Genomic DNA, 24,916 nt, shown 5'->3' on the forward strand with positions numbered 1-24,916 from the left:
AAAAATCGCAGGGCAAAAATCTCAGTGGAATCCTAGCCATACTAATGTTGTGCACTCTTTTGATACATTTTGTGCAACTATAGAAACGCCCCCCTCGCTCTACAGTGCACTCCTCTACCTCACACTTCACAGAGCTGTGGCATTTTCCCACTGTACACTGCTCACATAGCTAGAAGTGCCGGTGCAGCAGTGTGTGCCGAACAAAATAATAGTAAAATAAATAAATCTTTATAAAGTTCACAGAGGGGGAGATTCTCAAAGAATTTTGCACCCAGAAACAAAAAAAAAAAAAATCTATTTTCAAAGAGCTTTGTGCCGCGTTTTACACTGTTCACATCAGTTTTGTAAAAGTGGGCGTGTCCACGTATATTGTCTGCGTTACATGATATTTTTGAAGGGGTGAGAGTCCAGTTTACATAAAAAATTTCACACCAGCTTTTTGATGTAGAAGTCACAGAAATGGTTGTAGTTTTATTGTTTTTGTTTTCTTCTCATTTTAGATACGTGAATGTGGAGGACTACGTCAGATTTGGCCAATTGCAATGAATTTTTTTTAAATGTCAATAAAAAAGGGTTAACAAGGGCAGTGGGGGAGTGTTTTTTTTTTTGTTTAAAAAAATGTTTTTTTAATAGGTTGGGTTTTTTTATAATTGAATTTTCAGGCTTAGTAGTGAGAGCCATCTTGTATACAGAATCCATTATTAAGCCAGGGCTTAGCGTTAACCCCAAAATCAGTTAGTGCTAACCCCCAATTATTGCTCCCCGGTACCCACTGCCACAGGGGTGCCAGGAAGAGCCGGTACCAACAGGCTGGTGTTATTTAGGCTGGGGAGGGCCAGTAACAATGGTCCTCACCCACACTGGTAACATCAGGCTGTTGCCGCTTGGTTGGTATCTGTCTGATAATGAGAAAATGGGGGAACCACACACACTTTTTTTTATTTAAAATAAAATAATAATAATAATAAAAAAAAATGCATAGGGTTCCCCCTATTTTCAGTATCAGCCAGATACCAACCAAGCAGCAACAGCCTGACATGCCCTCAATGCAAGCCTACGGGAGGGGGCGTGATAGCTATAGCTATCACGCCCCCTCCCGTAGGCTTGCATTGAGGGGCGGAGCGTGACGTCACACGGGGGCAGAGGCGTGACGTCACACGCAGCCGGCCCTGCGGTAGACCGTAATCAGACCCGGAGCGAACACGCTCCGGGGACTGATTACAAACGGGGTGCCGCGTGCAAGATCACGGGGGTCCCCAGCGGTGGGACTCCCGCGATCAGGCATCTTATCCCCTATACTTTGGATAGGGGATAAGATGTGCAAGCACCGGAGTACCCCTTTAAAAAGAAAATGAAAGATGCAAAAATGAATTAAACAATCTGAGTGGTTGCTGTGGCCAGCTGCACCACTCTTAACGCAGGTTTTGATGAATCTCCCCTACATCACTATACTGCAATGCATAAGAGAAGAGTTTATGATATTAATCCAGATGAATGTACTTGAGAGAAGCAAAAACAGTTAACAGCATAATATACTTTATGTATATAATAACATATGTGAGCCAACCCCCCTCCCATTGCTCCACAGGAAGATCTGGTTTTCCTAGCTATCTCATGACTCTTTAATGGAGCGCTTACTCTGCACAACAGTGCCATTACCCACACAACCCAGAGATAGTTTGGCGCCCCTCCCGGCATGCACTCAAGACTTAAAGACTGCTACTTATTTACATAGGTGTTTTGAAAGCCAATTTTTATTATATTTGTGCTTGAAGATATTTTTGCAAAAAGAAAAAAGCCCACTAAAAGAGGACCTGTGGTCAGTCCAAAATAAAAATGTCTCTGATCCTCAGCACGGCACCCCAGTCAGCGAACTCCGCTTTAGTGTATAGACGTTACGACTACTTCCACAGACATGAATAGAGGGGGCGTGACAGCTGTGGTTGCACGTCATCCATCACGCCCCCTTAATTCATGCCTATGGGAGTAGGCGTAACTGATATATACTAGTCTTCACGCCTACTCCCATAGACATGAATGGAGGGGGCGTGACAGCTGTGGTTGCACGTCATCCATCACGCCCCCTCAATTCATGCCTATGGGAGTAGGCGTAACTGATATATACTAGTCTTCATGCCTACTCCCATAGACATGAATGGAAGGTGTCATGGCGTGGCGTGACATCACGAATACAGAAGTTCCAAGCGCCTGTGTTCAAAATGCAGCAGTGCTGGGCCGTAGATGGGGCGGGGGGGGGGTTGTTAGAAGAGGCAACATTGAAATGCCTGTCCGAGTGACGGTACCATCCTTGTCTATATAACATTTCAGTTCAGACATGTTCTTTAGTTTTCCTTTAGTTTTAAGGTGTCCTCCAGTGGAAAACTATTGTTTTTAAATCAACTGGTATCAGAAAGTTAAACAGATTTGTAAATACTTCTATTAACAAATCTCTCTGCTGACACCTCTGTCCATATCAGGAACTGTCCAGAGCAGGATAGGTTTGCTATGGGGATTTTCTTCTGCTCTGGACAGTTCCAGAAATGGACAGAGGTGTCAGCAGAGAGCACTGTGGTCAGACAGAAAATACATTCTAAAAGAAAATAACTTCCTGTGGAGCATACAACAGCTGATAAGTACCGTAAGGATTAAGATTTTTTAATAGAAGAAATTTACAAATTAGGTTTACTTTCTGGCACCAGTTGAAAAAAATTCTAGGGTATCTTTTTATCTAGTTATGTGGGTCAGAACTTTCTATGTATGTGATGTTTACATGGTAGTCAGAGTAATATTCACTACTACAATGCATAACATATGAACTTCGGGGCCTCCGCTTATTTTAACTTATTAAAGATGTTATTATTATGTATTTCATGACTGTTCTGTGCCCTATAAGCTGTTTGTGCATAGGGTTGCTTCTTTGTACATGGTAGTTTGAGAAAACGTGGTCACTGATGAATCTTTCCATTCTATTGAAAATGCACTTGGACAACAGAACCATAAAGAACACAGGGGTGTTAGCGCTCTATTCAGGGAGGTCACCCCAAATTGTTTTTACAGTCCTACAGGACATCTAGGAATATAAACAGACTTTATTAAGCTGACAGGAGGGGCTTTTCTGCAACTGTACAAATCCAACAGAACTAGCAGCACTGGGCTCTGTAGTATAGCTACATACTAGGGAATGGTATGGCCTCCATGCACACGTTTCTGCCATGTCAGCCTGAAAAGCATCTCGTCTCCTCAGTGGCACAGGCTGTTGCTTTATACCAGGGGGCAAGTCCTGGAAAAAAAAAAAGTGTGGGGGCATTGAGGGGGCGTGGCTATGACATCACAAGAAACGTGGCTGACCACCCGCAGCGGGAAAACAGCATTCAGAACATTTCGTTCCGAATGCTGGTCAGTGGAGTACCCCTTTAACATTGGAGGAGATCTGCTGTTAAGCCTCGACACACACCAGCAATGTACATATAGCCAGGTACGTAGGAATGGCATGTCCCATTAGAATTATGCGCAGTTCACAGTATAGCACAAACTTGCCGCAACGTGAATTTCAAATCCTGGACATTTGCAAGGGCCATTCCATTCTACCCACTAATGCCCTGAAAAAGGTCAAATCTGCATAACCACCAAGTCATTTTATGGTCTGTATGTGGGATAGCCTGGCAAACAATTGGGTTTAGCAAGCAGGCAAACATAACTGTTTGCCATTATCTGATTCATGAACACAATAAGGGACAATAGTATTGATCCATAAAAATAAAATAAGAAATAAAATAAAATGTTCTACCGAGTGCTGTGATTTCCATTCATCTGCCATCATCCAGATGGCTGGAGGGAAGTAGGTTATTTGGCTGATCGGCCTTTTGTTTTAGGATAGAAGATTATCTATGACAAATAACTAGCTGTAAGCCTCTTACTGCCGGCACGAGTGCAGCTGTCACAAAGAATGGGGACAATTTCTAGCTGCTTCCAATGGCACCGCAGGTTACACCATGACCCCAATTAATGGAGACCCATAATGCACCCGCATTTTTTTTTTTATAAACATTTTTATAGGCTCAGGGCATTATGAATGAGACTCACATTGCTCTATTCCTCCCATTGGGCATCTCTTGTGAACAATAAACTCAGAAAGCAAACAGTTAACCATCATAGTCATTTAGGGAGAAGCAAAGAAGAAAAGCTTCTTCCATTAACTGGCGGCAGCGACCACTTAAATTTGAGATTTAACAATTCCATTGAAAAGTGAAGTATTTTTGAGGACTCGAGGGAAGAAGACTATTAAGATTCTTAGCTTTTAAATTAAAAGCCGCAGTTTCCTTGGGAGGATTAAACCTATTTTCTAAGTGAACCAGATTCTAGTGCTGCAAAACTCAACATCCAGCAGCAATGATCTGCAATGATCTGCTCCAAAGTGGTTGTGAATGTACAACTCAACATGCTTGGAGCTTCAACCAGAGAACGACAGATGCATACCTACTAATTCACACACGTCAGGACTTCCTACAATGTTATTTAGACTAGACAATCCCCTGGGAAGTTAAAGGGGTACTCCGGCGCTTAGACATCTTATCCCCTATGCCCTCCGCCGCTGGGGACCCCCGTGATCTTGTACGCAGCACCCCAGTTAAAATCAGTCCCCGGAGCATGTTCGCTCCGGGTCCAATTACCGGCGACCACGGGGCTGGCGGCGTGTCACGTCACGCCTCCGCCCCCCGTGTGACGCGACGCTCTGCCCCCCAATGCAAGCCTATGGGAGGGGGCGTGACAGCTGTCCCCCTTTAAGTTATAAGCAGCACATTTCTCTTTCCCATTCTGATAGTTTGCTACAATGTATCAGTACAGATAAAGTATATCATTCGGCTGTGTAGCTCGCAGAGGATTGTCTAGATACAGATAGAAGTATGATTAGGCTGGGTTTCCACACAGGTTTTTTCTTCACCAGAAAAAAATCCTTGTGGAAACCTAACATTAGGCCTGTATACAGTTGTGGCCAAAAGTTCTGAGACTCGTACAAATTGTGATGTTTCTATGGTATACTGAAGTACAGTTATAAGCATTTAAACTATTACTGTTCAACTTGCAAACACAATATTTACAGTGTTGACCCATTTTTTTTCCAATACTCCTCCAATTCATCCTGGCGTGCCAGATATCAGCTTTTGGGCCAAATCCTAAATCATGCCAACCTATTTATGTTTATCAGTTTATCAAAATTTCGGTGTTTTTGTTTGTCCATCCACTTTTTGAGGCCTGACCACAGGTTCTCAATGCGATTGAGACCTAAGAAGTTTATGGCCATGGAACCAAAATGTTTTGCTTAGTGAGTAACTCAGTTTTCACTTTTGACCTGTGACATGTTGGTCCGTCATGCTAGAAAAAGCATTGTTTATGAGCAAATTCCTGCAGGATTGTTGTGAGAAGTTGCTCTTGGAGGATGTTTGGATATCATTAGGCATGAACCCATAGGTTATAATCTGTATCTGTTTGACAGATACAACATGAAAAGCTATTAAAAAGCTCATGACATATCCCATAGATGCAGGTTGTCCCACCTATGAGGCCATGACCAAAGTATAATCACAGTAACAGCACACAACTGATATGTCCCAAGATTCTCATAACCATAGTCCATGGCTAAAGGACCCCATACACGTTAGATTCTGGTTCGGACAAGTTTTATCTAAGGTTTATAGAGGCTTCCCTAATCTCCCCCGATTGATAATGTTGCAGGAAAGATGGTTGGTCTTTAAAGGGGTATTCCAGGAATTTTTTTTATTTGACTATGCTACAGGGGCTGTAAAGGTAAGTGTAGTTCATAATATAGTGTCTGTACCTGTGTGTGACAGTTCTCACAATTCTTATGCGATTTTCCCCCCAATATTTATTTTTAACAGCATACAAAATGACTGTTGTCTCGGATTTTTCCCAGGTTGCAATGCGGCCGAAACCTGACTCACTAGTCAGCTGATGACAGGGAGCCTGTCTGCTTCAATGGGTGGAGGGGTCACTTGGGAGAGAGATCAATCTGCAACTAATGCAAAAGTTATAGGCACCCTGATTGAAAACCACAGGTCTTTTGAATGGAGGAAGCTCATTTATGTTTCAATGGGTGGGGTGGCTGATGTGTGGGAGGGAGGAAAATTTAATTGTGGGATTTGTAATAAAAAAAAAAAAGAAAAGTCAATCAGGAAATACCAGTTCACAAAAGGCTAGCCACAGTGTTATGGTAATCTCACAACATAGCCATTTAGCCCCAAGACAAGCGCAGATCCTCCCTAAGCATGTCCATTACTGCCTGCCAGGTACGTGCTAAAATCACCTTATGGTGGAGAACCCCTTTAACTGCTGTTTTAGGGAAAATAAGCTGCCACCAGAGTTGTCTGGCATTGGCTCACCTCCCCTCTTCCTACATAGAGCAAGGTCAAGTTGAACATTCATGTGCATGGGGTATTCTATGTAGGAAGAAGGGAGGTGAGCCAATGCCAGAAAACTCTGGTGGCAGCTTATTTTCCCAAAAACAGCAGTTAAAGGAGAGATAGCTGTCAGACGACAACTGATTTACTATAGAAGGTGTATGGGCACCGTTACACTATTATACTAACATACAATATGAAGTCAAGATGCATATAAACGTTGCAGATTCCACAAGAGAATAGACACTCGTGCAGCGCCTTCATCTTCTAAGTGCACCACGTTGATAAGACATGCTGGCACCGCTTAGAAGATGACCCATTAACCACTGTACTTCAGCAGCGCTTCCCTTGGCACAGCATAAAGAATGGATAAATTATTTACACCCTTGCACTCCCAGAATTCCCTGCACCTCGGCAGCAGTGACCCATTTGACAAAAAGGAAGAAAAAAAAACTTCTACAAAGTATCTAAATATTTTAAGTCTTCTGACAAAAATAGAACAGTTTAGGTCAAAGGCGCAAACAATAGGAATAAACCTGCAAAACAAATCTATGGGAAAGAGTATCCTCTAATATCTCTGGAAACTTTCATCCTGAGCTCGGTAATTCATTAACAGAAAACTGTAGTGTCAGGTGACACATGGTCACATGGTTAGTTTTTGGGACTGTAATTGTGTATAACAGTAAAGTAAACAATATACCATTTAGTGAATGAGAAACACTTATAGGCAGTGTGATCAGGGTCCATAAGTACTTCTTACCCTTGTAAGGCTACGTTCACACGGGCAATGTCCCCACAGAAAATTTCCATGCCAACATTCCACTGACGGCAATGCATTTCCGTGAGGACTCCACAGAGTTTAGACATGTCTATATTTTTCCTGCAAAATAGGGGTTTCTGCTTCAGTAACATCTGCTGCGGAAATTCTGCTGTGTGCACAGTGCAGCAGAATCCCATTGAAATTAAAGGGGTACTCTGCTGCCACAGCGTTTGGAACGTTTTGTGCGGAGGCCAGAGTTTGTGATGTCATGGCCAGGCCCCTTGGGATGTCCCCCCCCCCATAGACTTGCACTGAGGGGGCGTGCCTGTGACGTCATGACCCCTTGCCCACCGCACCCAGCGTTCTAAACGAACACTGGGTGCTGAACAGAGATCGCGGGGTCCCAGCTGCAGGATCCCTGCGATCAGACATCTTATCCACTATACAGGGTGGGCCATTTATTTGGATACACCTAAATAAAATGGGAATGGTTGGTGATATTAACTTCCTGTTTGTGGCACATTAGTATATGTGAGGGGGGAAACTTTTCAAGCTGGGTTGTGACCATGGCGGCCATTTTGAATCCAACTTTAGTTTTTTCAATGGGAAGAGGGTCATGTGACAAATCAAACTTATTGGGAATTTCACAAGAAAAACAATGATGTGCTTGGTTTTAACGTAACTTTATTCTTTCATGAGTTATTTACAAGTTTCTGATCACTTATAAAATGTGTTCAATGTGCCCATTGTGTTGGATTGTCAATGCAACCCTCTTCTCCCACTCTTCACACACTGATAGCAACACCGCAGGAGAAATGCCAGCACAGGCTTCCAGTATCTGTAGTTTCAGGTGCTGCAGAATGGGCAAAACTAAAATTGGAACAGGACCCTCAGTTTATGCAGAAGATTTTGTTCAGTGATGAGGCAAACTTTTATGTGAATGGTGAAGTTAACAAACCAAACCACCGCTATTGGTCTGATACTAACCCATATTGGATAGATCCCTCCAAGACTGTGGGAACACAAAAATTGATGGTATGGTGTGGTATATGGGGTAGAAAGATAGTGGGGCCATTCTTCATCAATGGAAACCTCAAGGCCACTGGATATGAGAAATTGCTACATGATGATGTGTTTCCCTCTTTATGCACTGAAGCTGGCACGTTCCCTGAGGTTTTCCAGCAAGATGGTGCACCACCACATTATGGGTGCCAGGTCCGAGCATTCCTAGATGAACAGTTTCCTAGAAAGTGGATTGATCGTCGCGGGCCAGTTGAATGGCCCCCAAGGTCTCCCGATCTGATCCCCTTAGACTTTCATCTTTGGGGTCATCTGAAGGCAATTGTCTATGCTGTGAAGATACGAGATGTGCAGCACCTGAAACTACGGATACTGGAAGCCTGTGCTAGCATTTCTCCTGCAGTTTTGCTATCAGTGGGAGAAGAGGGTTGCATTGACAATCCAACACAATGGGCAGCACATTGAACACATTTTATAAGTGTTCTGAAACTTGTAAATAACTCATGAAAGAATAAAGTTACGTTAAAACCAAGCACATCATTGTTTTTCTTGTTAAATTCCCAATAAGTTTGATGTGTCACATGACCATCTTCCTATTGAAAAAACTAAAGTTGAATTCAAAATGGCCGACTTCAAAATGGCCACCATGGACACCACACATCTTGAAAAGTTTCCCCCCTCACATATACTAACGTGCCACAAACAGGAAGTTAATATCACCAACCATTCCCATTTTATTAATGTGTATCCATATAAATGCCCCACCCTGTATAATTTTATTAATGTGTATCCATATAAATTGCCCACCCTGTACTTTGGATAGGGAATCAGATGTCTAGGGGCAGAGTACAGAATTCTGCACGGAAATCCCATCATGTGAACGTAGCCTTAGCGTTCAGGAAATCCGAAAAGGATACTGAAAGAGTTTAGAAAATGCATATTCAGGGAGTTACACATCCAAGGAACTTTAAACTCCAGTCCGCTATGATGTGGAGACCTGGCCATGATACATGAATCCCACTGGAACCCAGAGCATGAGCAGCACAGGGCCGATTGGAGAACAACCACCACATTTACAGGACTCGGTCAGTGGATCTAAAGCTCCATCCCAAGCCACGAGGCCAAATACTAAGGACCAGCATTATAAAATTGTGTGAAAGACAAATAGAAGAGATTTTGCCCATAACAACCAATCACAGCTCAGCTTTCCTATCTCCACAAGCTCTGGTAAAGTGAAAGCTAAGCTGTGATTGGTTGTTGTGGACAAAATTTCTCACATTTTTCTCTCACAAAGTTTGATAAATCCGGGCCTATATTCATAAATGGAGAGGTCAGGCGCGACAATCCAGGATGCACCACTGACTGTCTGCAAATACCAGTAAGGAAGACTTACAGGAGAGGTCACGTGCCACACTATTCATATGGCAATTTCTGCCACAGTATAGGTACTATATAGCATAACATAAAGCTAATTAGTCCCTGTAAGGCTCCATTTACATGGGCATGCCAATATTAATGCCCTATATAATGGACACTGTATAGTATAAAAATTTACCTCAATAAAAATGTTGCCCCATAGACAACATTAAATGTCCACCCTTGTCATGTGACAGAATACTGATGACACAGGTGGAAAACCCCTATCTGTATGGAGGGGGAGAAAACATAATAGAACGCCCCTATGTTCTCACGGGGTACGTGTGGATGGACCATATATTGACTGCTAATACAGCAAAGAAATACAAAAATCAAATAGAAACATGCTGTAGCAGACAGGTGTAACAAAATTAACACAACTTTATTGTTCAAAATCACAATTTAAAATACATGTATGACAAGGAGGAATGGCAGCTGATACAAAGGATATCTCCTGGATAAAGTGCATGAGGGTAATAAAATGGCAAGTGCCACACGCTGTATAACTATTAGATGAGGTAGGTAGGTAGGTAGGTAGGTATATATATATATATATATATATGCAGGTTCCACACAATGGCCCTCATTTACTAACACGATTTCGACCCGACAGAATCTGAATCACTCAGTGAAGAAAGAAACAAACTACAAAATGGGCGTTGTTTTCAGGAAAAGGGCGTGTTCCCTACATTTCATCCAAAATCACTCGTCTTTTCTGAAAATCATGTGAATTTTCTGGGAAGAAAACCCGACACTTAAAAGCATGTATAAAGTTTCAGAAAGTGGAGTAAATTCTCTGGCTGTTTGCTCCTTTGCTTGCCTCGTCTTTTTGAAGCGATTCTTACTTGTAATTTTTAATTTCATTTTTTTGTACAATTAAATTATCAAGCAAAGTTTCAGCTTTAGCAAGTCTTTTCACCGTTTTTTTTGGGACTTTAGCGATCCAAAAAAGTGTTGGCGATACCTTTATTAAAATTTCCTAGGGTACCATTTAAAAAATGTAAAAAAAAATAAAAAATAAATAAATAAAAGATACAGTAGTGATAGAAAAAAATCGTATATGGAACGTACCTGTACTAATAGACAGATCGCCCGTTGCGATCCTTCTGTATAGTTTATAGATGCTGCCGGCCACTCTTATGGTCTCCTGCACTGCCGTATTTATACACCTATTCATATTTCCCGCAGAGCTGTGATTGGCCAGATGGTTCCAGCCAATCAAAACTCTCTGGGAAATAGGAATATGTGTATATATAAGTCATTGCAGGAGACCATAGAAGAGCAGCCGCATCTATACATTATACAGGAGGATCACAGCGGGTGTCAGTAGTGATACCCGCTGTGATCTGTTCTTAACTGCAAGTACTACTACACACTCTGCTCCATGCTAGGAGCTGTAGTATCTGCATTAATAGACAGATCGCAACAGTTGTCAGAAGTTACATTCGCTGCGATCTGTCTATTAATGCAGGTACTACAGCTCCCAGCATGGAGCAGAGTGTGCTCCATGTTGGGAGTAGTAGTACTTGCAATTAAGGACACATCACAGCGGATGTCACTATTGACACCCGATGCGATCGTCCTGTCTATTGCAGACATGTGGAGCGCCTCTATACAGAGCTTGCATCTCTGTACTCGGTCCAGCCACTCACTCATATTTCCCTCTGAGAGCAGTGATTGGCTGCAACCATCTGGCCAATCCCCACTCTGGGCGGAAAATATGAACAAGTGATGTGAATTTCTATTCACATCACTGGCTGGAGTATAGTGCAGAGATGTGAGCACTGTATAGAGCCACATCTCTGCTATATTATGGACGATCACATCGGGTGTCAGGAGTAACAAGGGCCATATGTCTATTAGTACAGGTACTACTACTCCCATCATGGAACAGTCTGTTCCATGCTGGGAGTAGTAGTACTGTCTAAAAAATAAAAGCAAAAAAATAAAGTTAAAACACACACACTTTATAAAAAATGTATTTAAATTTTGTTATAAAAAAATTTACATTTAGTTAAATACTTCTTTTTCCATCCCTACTGCGTTTTAATTCACCCGCTTTTTAATTTAAAAATCTGTCACAATGACAGACCTTTCATTGTGACAGATTTAGGCTAAGTTTCTGCTTTTTTTTTTTATCCTGCGTTTTTTGGTTAGAAAAAAAAACACAAGAAAAAAAATGTCTGAAAAAACAGCAGTGCAATTTCCTGCGTCTGGCGTTTTTTCTGCCATTTTTTCATTTGTGTGGAAATTGCATTTTTGGAACCTTGGCAGTTTTTTTTGGTACCCAAAATTTATAACTAAATGTTAATGAATTTGTTAATAAAGTGTGTGTGTCACTTTTTTTTTTCTCTTTTTTTTTTTATTTTTTATTTTTTTTTATTTTTTTTTAAGGTAGTTCTACTACTCCCAGCAAGGAACAGACTGTTCCATGATGGGAGTAGTAGTACCTGTACTAATAGACATATCGCCGGATGTGATTATCCATAATATAGCAGAGATTCGGAGCGGCTCTATACAGCACTCGCATCTAGAAATTCACATCACTCATTCATATTTTCCGCCCAGATGGTTGCAGCCAATCACTACTCTCAGAGGGAAATATGAATGAGTGAGTGGCCGCCGGAGTACAGAGATGGAAGTGCTTTATAGAGGCGCTCCACATGTCTGCAATAGACAGGATGATCTGAGGGAAATATGAAAGAGTGAGTGGCCAGCCGGAGTATAGTGCAGAGATGCGATGGCCATGGTAGGGATTGTAGGAATCAGCATCTCCCGCACTATCCATCAGTACCTGTGGTTAGTGCAGGTGCAAACATGTGACATTTTTCCTTTAATGTAGGTACTACAGCTCCCAGCATGGAGCAGAGTGTGCTCCATGTTGGGAGTAGTAGTACCTGCAGTTAAGGAAAGATCACAGCGGATGTCACTCCTGACACCCGCTGTGATCCTCCTGTATAATGTATAGATGCGACTGCTCTTCTATGGTCCCCTGCACTGCCGTATACCAGTGCAGGGGACCATAGAAGAGCGGCCGGCTGGCCGCATCTATACATTATACAGGAGGATCGCAAGGGGCGATCTGTCAATTAGTACAGGTGCTACTACTCCCATCATGGAACAGTGTGTTCCATGCTGGGAGTAGTAGTACTACCTAAAAAAAAAAAATGCTAAAAATAAGGAAACAAGTGAAAAACACACACGCACACTACATTTTTATTATTGCCCGCCCACATAAATTGATCCCTGTTTAAAAATAAAAAAATTGTAATAGTAGATAAAATTTTTTCCTTCACTACTGTATCTTTTTTAATGGTACCCTACGAAATTTTATTTAATAAGTCCAAAACAGAATAAAAACCACTGGCAAAAACATCAAAGTTAAAACCCACACGCCGTTTTTCTTGGCGCCCCCCCCCCCAAAAAAAAAAAAAAAAACAAGTAGAAACTTAGCCTTATGGATGCAACAGATTTTACCATGCAACAGAATTTTTCCCTGCGACTAAATATAATCGGGAAAAGATACCAAGTGAAAAAAAAAAGGTTGGAAACACAAAAAAGAATCACAAACCGACACTCCACTCTTAGTAAATGAGGGCCAATGTATATTAACCCCTTAACGACACAGGACGTATATTTACGTCCTGCGCCGGCTCCCGCGATATGAAGCGGAATCGCGCCGCGATCCCGCATCATATCGCGTCGGTCCCGGCGCTCATCAACGGCCGGGACCCGCGGCTAATACCACACATTGCCGATCGCGTCGATGTGCGGTATTAACCCTTTAGAAGTGGCGGTCAAAGCTGACCGCCGCTTCTAAAGTGAAAGTGACCCGGCTGCTCAGTCGGCCTGTTCGGGACCGCCGCGGTGAAATCGCGGCATCCCGAACAGCTGACAGGACACCGGGAGGGCCCTTACCTGCCTCCTCGGTGTCCGATCGGCGAATGACTGCTCCGTGCCTGAGATCCAGGCAGGAGCAGTCAAGCGCCGATAACACTGATCACAGGCGTGTTAATACACGCCTGTGATCAGGATGAGAAATCAGTGTGTGCAGTGTTATAGGTCCCTATAACACTGCAAAAAAAAAAAAAAATGTAAAAAAAAAAAAAAGTGTTAATAAAGGACATTTAACCCCTTCCCTAATAAAAGTTTGAATCACCCCCCTTTTCCCATAAAAAAAATAAAACAGTGTGAAAAAAAATAAAAATATGTGGTATCGCCGCGTGCGTAAATGTCCGAACTATAAAAATATATCATTAATTAAACCGCACGGTCAATGGCGTACGGGCAAAAAAATTCCAAAGTCCAAAAAAGCATATTTTGGTCACTTTTTATACCATTAAAAAATGAATATAAAGTGATCAAAAAGTCTAATCAAAACAAAAATCATACCGATAAAAACTTCAGATCACGGCGCAAAAAGTGAGTTCTCATACCGCCCCGTACATGGAAAAATAAAAAAAAAGTTATAGGGGTCAGAAGATGACATTTTTAAACGTATAAATTTTCCTGCATGTAGTTATGATTTTTTCCAGAAGTGCGACAAAATCAAACCTATATAAATAGGGTATCATTTTAACCGTATGGACCTACAGAATAATGATAAGGTGTAATTTTTACCGAAATATGCACTGCGTAGAAACGGAAGCCCCCAAAAGTTACAAAATGGCGTTTTTTCTTCGATTTTGTCGCACAATGATTTTTTTTCCGTTTCGCCGAGGATTTTTGGGTAAAATGACTAATGTCACCGCAAAGTAGAATTGGTGGTGCAAAAAATAAGCCATAATGTGGAATTTTAGGTGGAAAATTGAAAGGGTTATGATTTTTAAAAGGTAAGGAGGAAAAAACTAAAGTGCAAAAACGGAAAAACCCTGAGTCCTTAAGGGGTTAAAGATGAATTTGGACAGCACTGCACTTAAAGTGCAAATAGGTATTATGCGTCCTGACAAAGTGCATAAGTGAAAAGGGTGCAAGCTGAAAACATATCAAAACATATCAATAAGTAAAAGAAATGATCCTTCTTTTCGTCTGAAATGGTCGTAGGGGTGGACGTCTCCTCATCGTTTCTTTTACTTATTGGCATGTTTTCAGCTTGCACCCTTTGCACTTTGTCTGGACACATAATACCTATTTGCACTTTAAGTGCAGTGCTGTCCAAATTCAACTTTAATATACATTGTGTGCAACTTACATATTATATATATATATATATATATATATATATATATATATATATATATATATATATATATATATATATGCACATATATATCTATATCTATCTATATATCTATATATCTATCTATCTATCTATCTATATCAGGGGTGTGGAAATTAAAAAAAAAAACTACTTGTCCAAGGGACTAAAGCGGAACACAATCTACTTGTCCCTCAAGAAAATCTACTTGTCCTGGTAGATGAAATAATTTCAACCAAATAGTCTGATCCCCACTAGACCACCAGGGATGGTTATAAGATTCCTTTAGACATTGCTGACAGTGATGATCTAATGGGTTAATAGGCGATCGCAGTATGCCAGGATATTAGTGGCGGGAGAGCTCTAGCTCCTCTTACACCCAAGGGAAGCCCAGAAGAGTCTAGATGTAACTTTTTGATCACCTTATAAAAAATTTCTCATATGAAGTGACCAAAAATGAGCAATTCTGGACTATTAGTTACATTTACACCGTTCACCGTACGGTTTAATTAACATTATAATTTAATAGCCTGGACATTTCCACATGCAGCGATACCACTTATGTTTATTTTTGTACATTATTTTTATTTAAAGAAAATTGGAAACTTTTATTAGGAAAGGGGCTTATTCACATATATACGCACTTTTTAAAATATTTTAATCACTATTTTTCAGTCTCAATAGGGACTTATGTGTTACTGGGGGGTGTTCTGCTTCTCCAGTTTATGTGCTGCATTTTGTGTCAGAAAATGCTGGAAGTTGCATTTAGTTACTAGATAACTACAACTCCCAGCATGCCCTGATACAGCCTATGGTTGTGTGGGTGTTGCAGCATGTTGCACTGTATAGTACAGTTAAGGTTATTGTGGGACATGCTGGGAGTTGTAGTTTTGGCTTGTGTCAGCTGCAGAGCCATAGTCTGTGTCAGGGAATACTGGGAATTACAGTTAGTAACTACAACACCCAGCATGCCCTGATGTAGCCTATGGCTCTGCAGCTGACCCGAACCAAAACTACAACTCCCAGCATGTTGCACTTTATAGTTCTACAGTTAAGGTTATGGTCCAACATGCAGGGAGTTGTAGTTTTGGTTCGGGCGTGTTTGTGTGCATATGAGGGGCTCTTGGTTGGCGGGTGAGTATGAAGGGGCAGGATTCTGGGGGGCAATTTAGTGCGGGTGCCACTAAAAATAAATAAAATTAGATGGCACAACTGCCCTAATGCCCAACGTGACAGTCCGCTCCTATACAAAACATTCATGCATACACATATTATACATGCACCAGCCACTGCCCCCATATCATACATACACACACCCGCCACTGCCCCCCCACATCATACATTACATACACTCACACCATACATATGCACACATCATACATACACCTGCCGCTGCCCACCCTACATCATACATCACATACACACACATCACACATTACATACACATCACACATAGACAGACATCATACACACATACACTCACACCATACACATCCACCATACATATGCACACATAATACATACACCTGCCGCTGCCCCCCCACATCATACATTACATACACACACATCACACTTAGACATTATACACACATCATACATCACATACACATCACACATAGACATCACACATTACATACACATCACACAGACATCATACACACATACACTCACACCATACATATCCACCAGTGTTTCCCAACCAGGGTGCCTCCAGCTGTTGCAAAACTACAGGAGCGCTGCTCCTCGCGCACACAAATAGCGCTGCTCCTCGCGCACACAAATAGCGCTGCTCCTCGCGCACACAAATAGCGCTGCTCCTCGCGCACACAAATAGCGCTGCTCCTCGCGCACACAAATAGCGCTGCTCCTCGCGCACACAAATAGCGCTGCTCCTCGCGCACACAAATAGCGCTGCTCCTCGCGCACACAAATAGCGCTGCTCCTCGCGCACACAAATAGCGCTGCTCCTCGCGCACACAAATAGCGCTGCTCTTCATGCCCCATCAACGCAAGTCTATGGGAGGGGGCATGACGGTTGTCACGCCCTCTCCCATAGACTTGCATTGAGGGGGTGTGGCTGTGATATCGTGAGGGGCGTGGCCGACCCACCACAGCACGAAAACAGCGTTCAGAACATTTACTTCTAAATGCTGGCCAGTGGAGTACCCCTTTAAAAGTTACCTTCAACAGGAAAGCTTCATGTAGACAATATCTAGCAAAGTAAGGGCATGCCTACTGTATGGCCCTATGTATACAAGTGCTGTCTGACACTTATGCACCACATGGAACCTTCTACACATGATCAGCTCACAAGGAAGGGATTTACCTCTTGGCAAAGTCTTGACAAAACTCCAAAAAATTTTCCCATTAATCTGATAGTGGTTTCTTCTGCCAAAAGGGTCCAATTTTTGTTACTTTCAAGTGAGAAATGATGGTGCCACCATGTCTGAGGGACAATGCCCTGCAAAGGAAAACTATATGAACCCACTGCAGGCTCCTTTTTTCTTAAAATATAACCCCAAACAAAGCTTATAAATCAGGGCTGACTTGAGTGAACCTATCCTTCTCAGCCCATACCAGCAACAAGGAAGTTGAGCTACAGGGTGCTATTTGTTAGTGCCCACAGACTGCGGTTAAAGGGGTACTCCCCTGGAAAAGTTTTTTTTTTGTTTTTTTTATCAACTGGTGCCAGAAAGTTAAACATATTTGTAAATTACTTTTATTTAAAAATCTTAATCCTTCTAGTACTTTTCAGCTTCTATTTGCTCCACAGGAAGTTATTTTCTGTTTGAATTTCCTTTCCAGTCTGACCACAGTGCTCTCTGCTCATATATCTGTTCATTTTAGGAAGTGTCTGGAGCAGGAGAGGTTTGCTATGGGGATTTGCTCCTACTCTGGACAGTTCCTAAACTGGACAGAGAGAGCACTGTGGTCAAACAGAAAGGAAATTCAAAAGAAAAGAACTTCCTGGGGAGCAAATAGAAGCTGATAAGTACTGGAAAATTTTTAAATAGAAGTAATTTACAAACCTGTTTAACTTTCAGGCACCAGTTGATTTAAAAAATAATTAAATAATTAAAAATGTTTTCCAGGGAGGTACCCCTTTAATGTCTTTGAAATGAATAGCACACAGAGAGTTAACTTTTAGGTCATAAGTGAAACTTCGTGGAAAACAAATGGTGCCAGAAAGTTAAACAGATTTGTAAATGACTTCTATTAAAAAATCTTTACCTTTCCAGTACTTTTTAGTAGCTGTATGCTACAGAGAAAATTCTATTATTTTTTATTTCCTTTTTGTCTTGTCAACAGTGCTCTCTGCTGACACCTCTGTCCATCCAGAGCATAGGTTTGCAATGGGGGATTTTCTCCTGCTCTGGACAGTTCCTGATACGGGCATAAGGTGTCGGCAGAGAGCACTGTGGCCAAGACAAAAAAGAAATTTAAAAAAGAAAAGAATTTCCTCTGTAGCATACAGCTGCTAGAAAGCACTGGAAGGGTAAAGATTTTTTAATAGAAGTCATTTACAAATCTGTTTAACTTTCTGGCACCAGTTTATTTAAAAAAAAAAAAAAAAAGATAGATATATCTTTTTTTTTTTTTTTTCCCACCGGAGTACCCCTTTAACCAGTTTATAGGCTGTATCCACACTGTGGATTTTTGTTGTGCTTTGTGTTTTCAGTTTTGCTTGATGTACTCCCACAACTCACTTGTTTCACACTACATAATTACTCCGTTTTCGAATTTCCGTCAGAAAATCGGCAGTAAAACGGCAGTTACAAAATCCCATTATAGTCTATGGGATTTTTCTAATAGCCGTTTTAACCCGTTATTAATAACGGCCGTTATTTTGTGACTTATTTCATGAACTATTTCTCCCGTAACTATCTTCAGTCACAAAATAACGGCTGTTATTAATTACGGGCTATAACGGGTTAAAGGGGTAGTTCAGTGGTGAACAACTTATCCCCTATCCTAAGGATAGCGGATAAGTTTGAGAGCGCGGGGGGTCCGACCGCTGGGGCCCCCTGCGATCTCTCTGTACGGGACCCCGGCTCTCCGGCCAGATAGCGGGTGTCGACCTCCGCACGAAGCGGCAGCTGACACGCCCCGTCAATACATCGCTATGGCAGAGCCGGAGATTGCCGAAGGCAGCGCTCTGGCACTGCCATAGAGTTGTATTGAGGGGGCGTGTCGGCCGCCGCTTCGTGCGGAGGTCGACACGCCCCCTTCCGCGGGCTGTCGGGGCTCCGTACAGGAGATCGCAGGGGGCCCCAGTGGTCAGACCCCCGCGATCTTTAGGAGGATCCTTAGGATAGGGATAAGTTGCTCCCCACTGGACTACCCCTTTAAAACGACTATTAGAATAATCACATAGACTATAATGGCATTTCCCAACGCCCGTATAGGATTTTGTAACTGCCGATTTTCTGACTGAACTTCGAAAACGGAGTAATTATGCCTTACAAAAAAATGCAGGTTAAAAAAGCACAGTGTGAATAAAGCCTAAACCAGTGATTCCCAACCAGGTTGCCTTCAGCTGTTGCAAAACTACAACTCCCAGCATGCCCGGACAGCCAACGGCTGTCCGGGCATGCTGGGAGTTGTAGTTTTGCAACAGCTGAAGGCACCCTGGTTGGGAAACACTGGCCTAAACGGATGATCCAGTTGCTGGTGACCCATCAATTACTATAGGAAAGCATCTGAGTCCACCTCATCCTTGGACACCATTTCCAATAAACAAATAAAAAAACTTATAGTAGAAACGTATCTAGAGCAAGAAATGTATTTTCAATGGAAGTTACCGGATCTACAAATTAAAGAAGAATTCCCAAGAATGTCATAAAGTATTCTACTGACTATTAAAAAGGAAAAGACAACAAATCATATAAAGTGGCCCCCTATCCCCAGACACTCCACGCACAGGTGACCACATAGTCCTGGAGGTGTCACCTCATGCCTTGGCCTAATCTACATTGTAGCTCCATGTAAACAAATCATATGTGTCGCCCAACCTGATGCTTGGTTCCCCTCCCGGAGAGGGCAGTGTGGCCCCCCCTGTCACCATGTCCACATAAGGTTCCCGGGAGAGTATGAAGCCCTCACCTAGTGACGGCAGGAAAGTTCTCGTACTCACTCAGCGCGGTGACATCTCCTCAGCGGGAGCCGCTCTCCTTCAACCCAGCTCTCCGGAGCATAACACTGAGCTGGACAGGCAACACTGACGACAACCAATGAGCATGCGTCTCAACGTGAGTGACATTCATCTTAGCCAATAAAAAGGAGCTAGAGGAGGTTTTATCAAATACTAAAGGCCTAGAGGTAGTTGAGGCGGCTACGTCACTGACGCGTGGCCATCTTTGTTCCTGGAAAATAAGCTCCTTCATGTTGCCCGAAAACAGATTTAAAAAAAAAAATCATTTTCATGAGGATTTTTTTTTTTTTTGTAAGAGCTGGTATGACGTATGTACTTTAAAACTAAACTGTACACAAACACTATATTAAAATACAGAAGCCAAATGTAAATGAGGGCTATATAAATTAACTGTGCATGAAAGCATCAGAGGAGTCGTTTGTTTGTACACAAACACTATATATCATTTCAATGACATTTGACTAAAAAAAAAAAAAAGTTGACTTTGCCCTTAGCAAAGATGGCGGATGCTGAATTAGAGTGGGTTTTCCCATGCCCTCCTCCCTATATGTGTTGTCCTCACGTGACTTCTGCAGGTGGTGGCTATTCCAAGCTGTGCAGAGCTGAGAGCTGGATGCATGGACAGCTCCCTGCTGAGTCCTGGAGGTTGCAGCAAAGGACTCTGGATATAGGAATGAGGACCTGAAGATGGATGTGGTTAAAGTCCTTCTAATATAAAACTCTGCAGGAGTCTTACAGGCAATTTGACTTCTAGAACCATCAAACTCTGAAGAAACAGACATTTCATCTGGAGAAGGGAGATCTTTCTTTTCTGCTGCTGTTGATTTCTTTACATGGATTATGATATTGCACAAGAACAGGGTTTCCTCTTAATAGAGTTGGACTCCCAGGATAGTGTTGCAGACTTTGCACAGACCATTCTGTTCTTCCAAAACCAGCAGATGCCAAACTTCCAGAATTCCCCAAGGATGTTCTACATGGAGTACTGTACCCTCAGCAGTTCTTGAGGATTCCACCAGTTATCTTATCAGTTGGGATTGTAAGGTTCCTCAGAGGAGATGCTGAAGGAGGAGTGTAAGGCATTACTGGATGCTCTGAATAAAGTGACAGCATGCTACAGGCATCTAGTACTTACAATAGGTGGCACCTCTGACTCCCAGAATTTACGGGAGGAGTTGAAGAAGACTAGACAGAAAGCTCAGGAGTTAGCAGTTGCCAATAGGAATAAGCTGACCAGCACTCTGAAGGACTCCAGTCTTAGCAAAGAAGACAAGGCTGAGTTTGAGAGGCTATGGGTCATATTTTCTACCTGCATGGACCTCCTTGAGACTGATATGAGAAGAGCCCTGGAACTCGGTCAGGAGTTCCCATTAAACATACCCAAAAAGCACCTCATACAGACTGGCATGAGTGGGGGGACCTCAGGGGTGGCGGCAAGGGCCATGAGCGTTCAGAATATGAAATATGATGGCGAACACAATATTGATGTGATGGACCTTAAGGACCTGGAGAATGAAATCAAACAAGTAGATGAGATGATGCATGAGATGGAAATGAAGGTTGGTGTTCCCCAATGGACTGTGGAAGCTAAGCAAAACCCAGGGGCAGAACTCAAGTGTGCAACCGGTGCTGGGGCATCATCTCCTGGAACCATATCTACAGAAGAGCACAAGGCCATTTGTGACCTGAGTAAACTTTTGGCTGGGGTGGTCTTTAGTTCAGTCCTAATTATTGCCATCGTATTGGCAGTTTGTGTGGTTAAACTTTCATGAACTGAGATGTTTTGCCAAGGATTTATTTCTTGCATTTAGCCACAAACTGCTCGTACTCCCCTTTACCAAGGATCTCATAGACCTGTAACTCAGTAGAAGGAGGAATCATTGGGTAACATTACTATATTTTGTATGTTGACATATTATGGAACGTGCTGCTGATGGACACATCCTTTTAATCCAGATTTATCATCCATCATGCCATCTGCCAACTGTACTGCTGTACAGGAGAATCTCAGTTCATTTTCCATATCTTTTCTGATAAAGTATTCCTTTTCCTATATAACATATATGTTTCCCTTTTTAACTTTACATCCTGCATGACAAAAGATTTAGGTTTTGAAGATTGCATAATCAGTAGATTTTTTTAGAGAATGAAATGCCATCTTTCTGTTTGCACTAGCACCACTGAATCCTTAAAGCGATGGTGTTAACCATTTAATTGCAAGGCATATACTGACCCCCACAGGCAGCTAAAAGGGCCTGACACTGTGGAGAGTAAGCGCATCTGCATGCACGCTATGTCTTCATGCATTGCCTTGCCAGGAGATCCCTACTTCCAATTATCCACAGTATGTCCAACAGATGAACATATCGCTTTCATGTTATACTAATCTACGTGCTAAGGTGGACCTTATAATAACCTTGGATTTAACAGTCTTCCATGCAACACAAGCAAGTTGCAGTTATATGAACTGTATGCAGGGCTTGTTATATAAGAATGAGATGGCTTCCTAGGGATGTGATGCTGAATAATTGCAATACTCCATGTAACTTAATGTATCGTAAGTGACTTGGGAAATATTCTATTATTTATCTTTCTGCGGGAGAGTAAGAGCATTATTTGTATCTTCATGTTCACACATGTGCTTTATTGTTGATGACACACATGCCTGGATAGAAGACACATTAAATACAGCAATACAGTAAGGTTATAGCAAAACAGAAGGAGTATTCCTATCCCAAATCCCCTCCCGGAAAAAAAAAATTCTACGGTGATCCTTATATGTCAACCCAACCCTCTTGAAAAATATAATCCTATACCTATAAATATATATATACATTTATATAAATATATAAATAGAGAGAGAAAGAAAAATGGAATGCCTCTTTAGATTTTGCTATTCCAACCTATGCCTGATGTGATCATACAGGACACATTTATCGCTATGTAATTTGCCATCTGATGCTTCCATGTACAGAATCCAGTTTGGTCACCATAAATAAATCTATTCTTGGGATTTGTAAGTAGGGCTTTATGAACTGAACACAAGTAGTTTCCTAGCTTCCTAGTATACTTTTGTTAAAATTTGGTCCCCATGATTGCAAGGAAGGAGTGAATGGTTTGTTTGCATGCAACTCACTATTTTCCTCAGTACAATTACTAAGTCACTGGTACCTTGAGTAGATTTCAAGACTGTATCTTAAATAGTTTGTCAACTGATAAGAACCCATGTTTGAGGCAGAACCCCCAAGATTGTACCAAGTGAGAGCAGCTCTTTGTAGCATCTTTCCAACCATACTAATAAAGGAGGGTCAGGTGCCCCATCTCCTTAATGTTTGTTGCACCAAAAGAGACGTGGCAACACAAAAATGTGTTGTTTTGCATGCACCATTACATTTGCTGCAATTTTCCCATTTTTGCTGTGTAGATGTTATTGATGTTAGTAGGTTAAAGCACTATACTTGCTCAGTTATTTGAGCCCAGAAACCTCCTTATCACCTTACCAGTGTTGGTAGTCATTTTGTTTGTTGGGCCTTAGACTTGTCTCAGAACATATGTCTTGCCCATAGCGACCAATCAGATTTAATGTTTCATTTTAAGGAACATTTGTAAACTCATTTGCTATTGGATCAAGATCTTATCTGAGACTACATAGGGTCCTGTATACTTCACCACTTTGTGCCTCTATGTCATCATCAAGTATAGGAAGCAGTGTGTTTGGATGGGCCAAACACAACAACTCTATATGTGCTAGAAGGCAGCTAGCACATATGTCTAAGGGTACGTTCACACGTACGCAGATTTGATGTGCAGAATTTTCTGCTGCAGATTTCAATGTAAACTAAATGACTGAACACAGATTCTAATCTGCAGTTACAAATCCTGTGCATCAAAATCTGCGCAGGATCCTGTATGTGTGAATGTACCCTAAAGAGGACTTTGAAGACATTAAAGGGGTACTCCCGTGGAAAACTTTTTTTTTTTTTTTTTTTTTTTAAATCAACTGGTGCCAGAAAGTTAAACAGATTTGTAAATCACTTCTATTAAAAAATCTTAATCCTTCCAGTACTTTTTAGGGGCTGTATATTAAAGAGAAATCCAAAAAAGAAATGCATTTCCTCTGATGTCATGACCACAGTGCTCTCTGCTGACCTCTGCTGTCCATTTTAGGAACTGTCCAGAGCAGCATATGTTTGCTATGGGGAATTTCTCCTGCTCTGGACAGTTCCTAAAATGGACAGCAGAGAGCACTGTGGTCATGACATCAAATGAAATGCATTTCTTTTTTGGATTTCTCTTTAATATACAGCCCCTAAAAAGTACTGGAAGGATTAAGATGTTTTAATAGAAGTGATTTACAAATCTGTTTAACTTTCTGGCACCAGTTGATTTAAAAAAAAAAAAAAAGTTTTCCACGGGAGTACCCCTTTAAATTTATAATGAACTAGCTCCTTTAGAATCTGTTTTGGGGTCCCAATATTGCTTGGTTTGCAAAATCGAGTTTATGCAATATAGCACCCAAACCCATTCAGGGGGTTAACCATGTATCAAGTCAACATCTATAAGACTGATAAAGACTGCTGAGTACAGCATCTGGCTGTTTCTGTCAGCCCAGTTGACAATGAATGGAGAGGCAGGGCACATTCGTGACTACCACTGCATTCTAACACTTCCTTACTGTTGTTGTGCTGTGAGGAAAAACAGAGGGTATGAGACCCCTCATTCTACTGATTGGTGGGAGTTCCAGGAGTGGAGCCCCAAAGCCATCAGACATTTATCACCTATGGTGAATAATGTCCATTGTAGGACAACTTTAGAAGGGACTACAGTGGGACTTTTGCTGTGTGAAGAATAGGACTATGGTGCCCACTCAATGCATCAGCACTTTAGCTGTAGGATATCAAGCAGAAAATTGCTAACTCCTAAAACATAGTGAAACATTGGCGCTACGCTTAATA

General features: G+C 41.8%; 2 protein-coding genes across 8 annotated transcripts in view; one reads left to right on the top strand and one right to left on the bottom strand.

Moving 5' to 3' along the window:
• Positions 1-20,078, bottom strand: part of ANKRD27 (ankyrin repeat domain 27) — a 131,914-nt gene extending 111,836 nt beyond the window's left edge. For 3 of the 7 annotated variants that reach the window (XM_056525729.1, XM_056525731.1, XM_056525724.1), the window contains exon 1: positions 19,913-20,036. The gene's annotated coding sequence lies outside the window, so the exon portion shown is untranslated. Of the gene's footprint in view, positions 1-17,135; positions 17,271-19,821 lie in introns of all 7 variants that reach the window. The other 4 variants (XM_056525727.1, XM_056525725.1, XM_056525730.1 and 1 more) reach the window with 4 other exon arrangements.
• A 476-nt stretch (positions 20,079-20,554) lies between these two features.
• Positions 20,555-23,851, top strand: RGS9BP (regulator of G protein signaling 9 binding protein). The gene has a single exon (XM_056525735.1). It carries the CDS (start codon positions 21,020-21,022, stop codon positions 21,731-21,733), a length of 714 nt encoding a protein of 237 aa, XP_056381710.1. The 5' UTR covers positions 20,555-21,019; the 3' UTR covers positions 21,734-23,851.
• Positions 23,852-24,916: the final 1,065 nt, after the last annotated feature.

The sequence above is a fragment of the Hyla sarda genome, chromosome 6 (assembly GCF_029499605.1).
Source record: "Hyla sarda isolate aHylSar1 chromosome 6, aHylSar1.hap1, whole genome shotgun sequence".
Lineage (NCBI taxonomy): Eukaryota > Metazoa > Chordata > Amphibia > Anura > Hylidae > Hyla > Hyla sarda.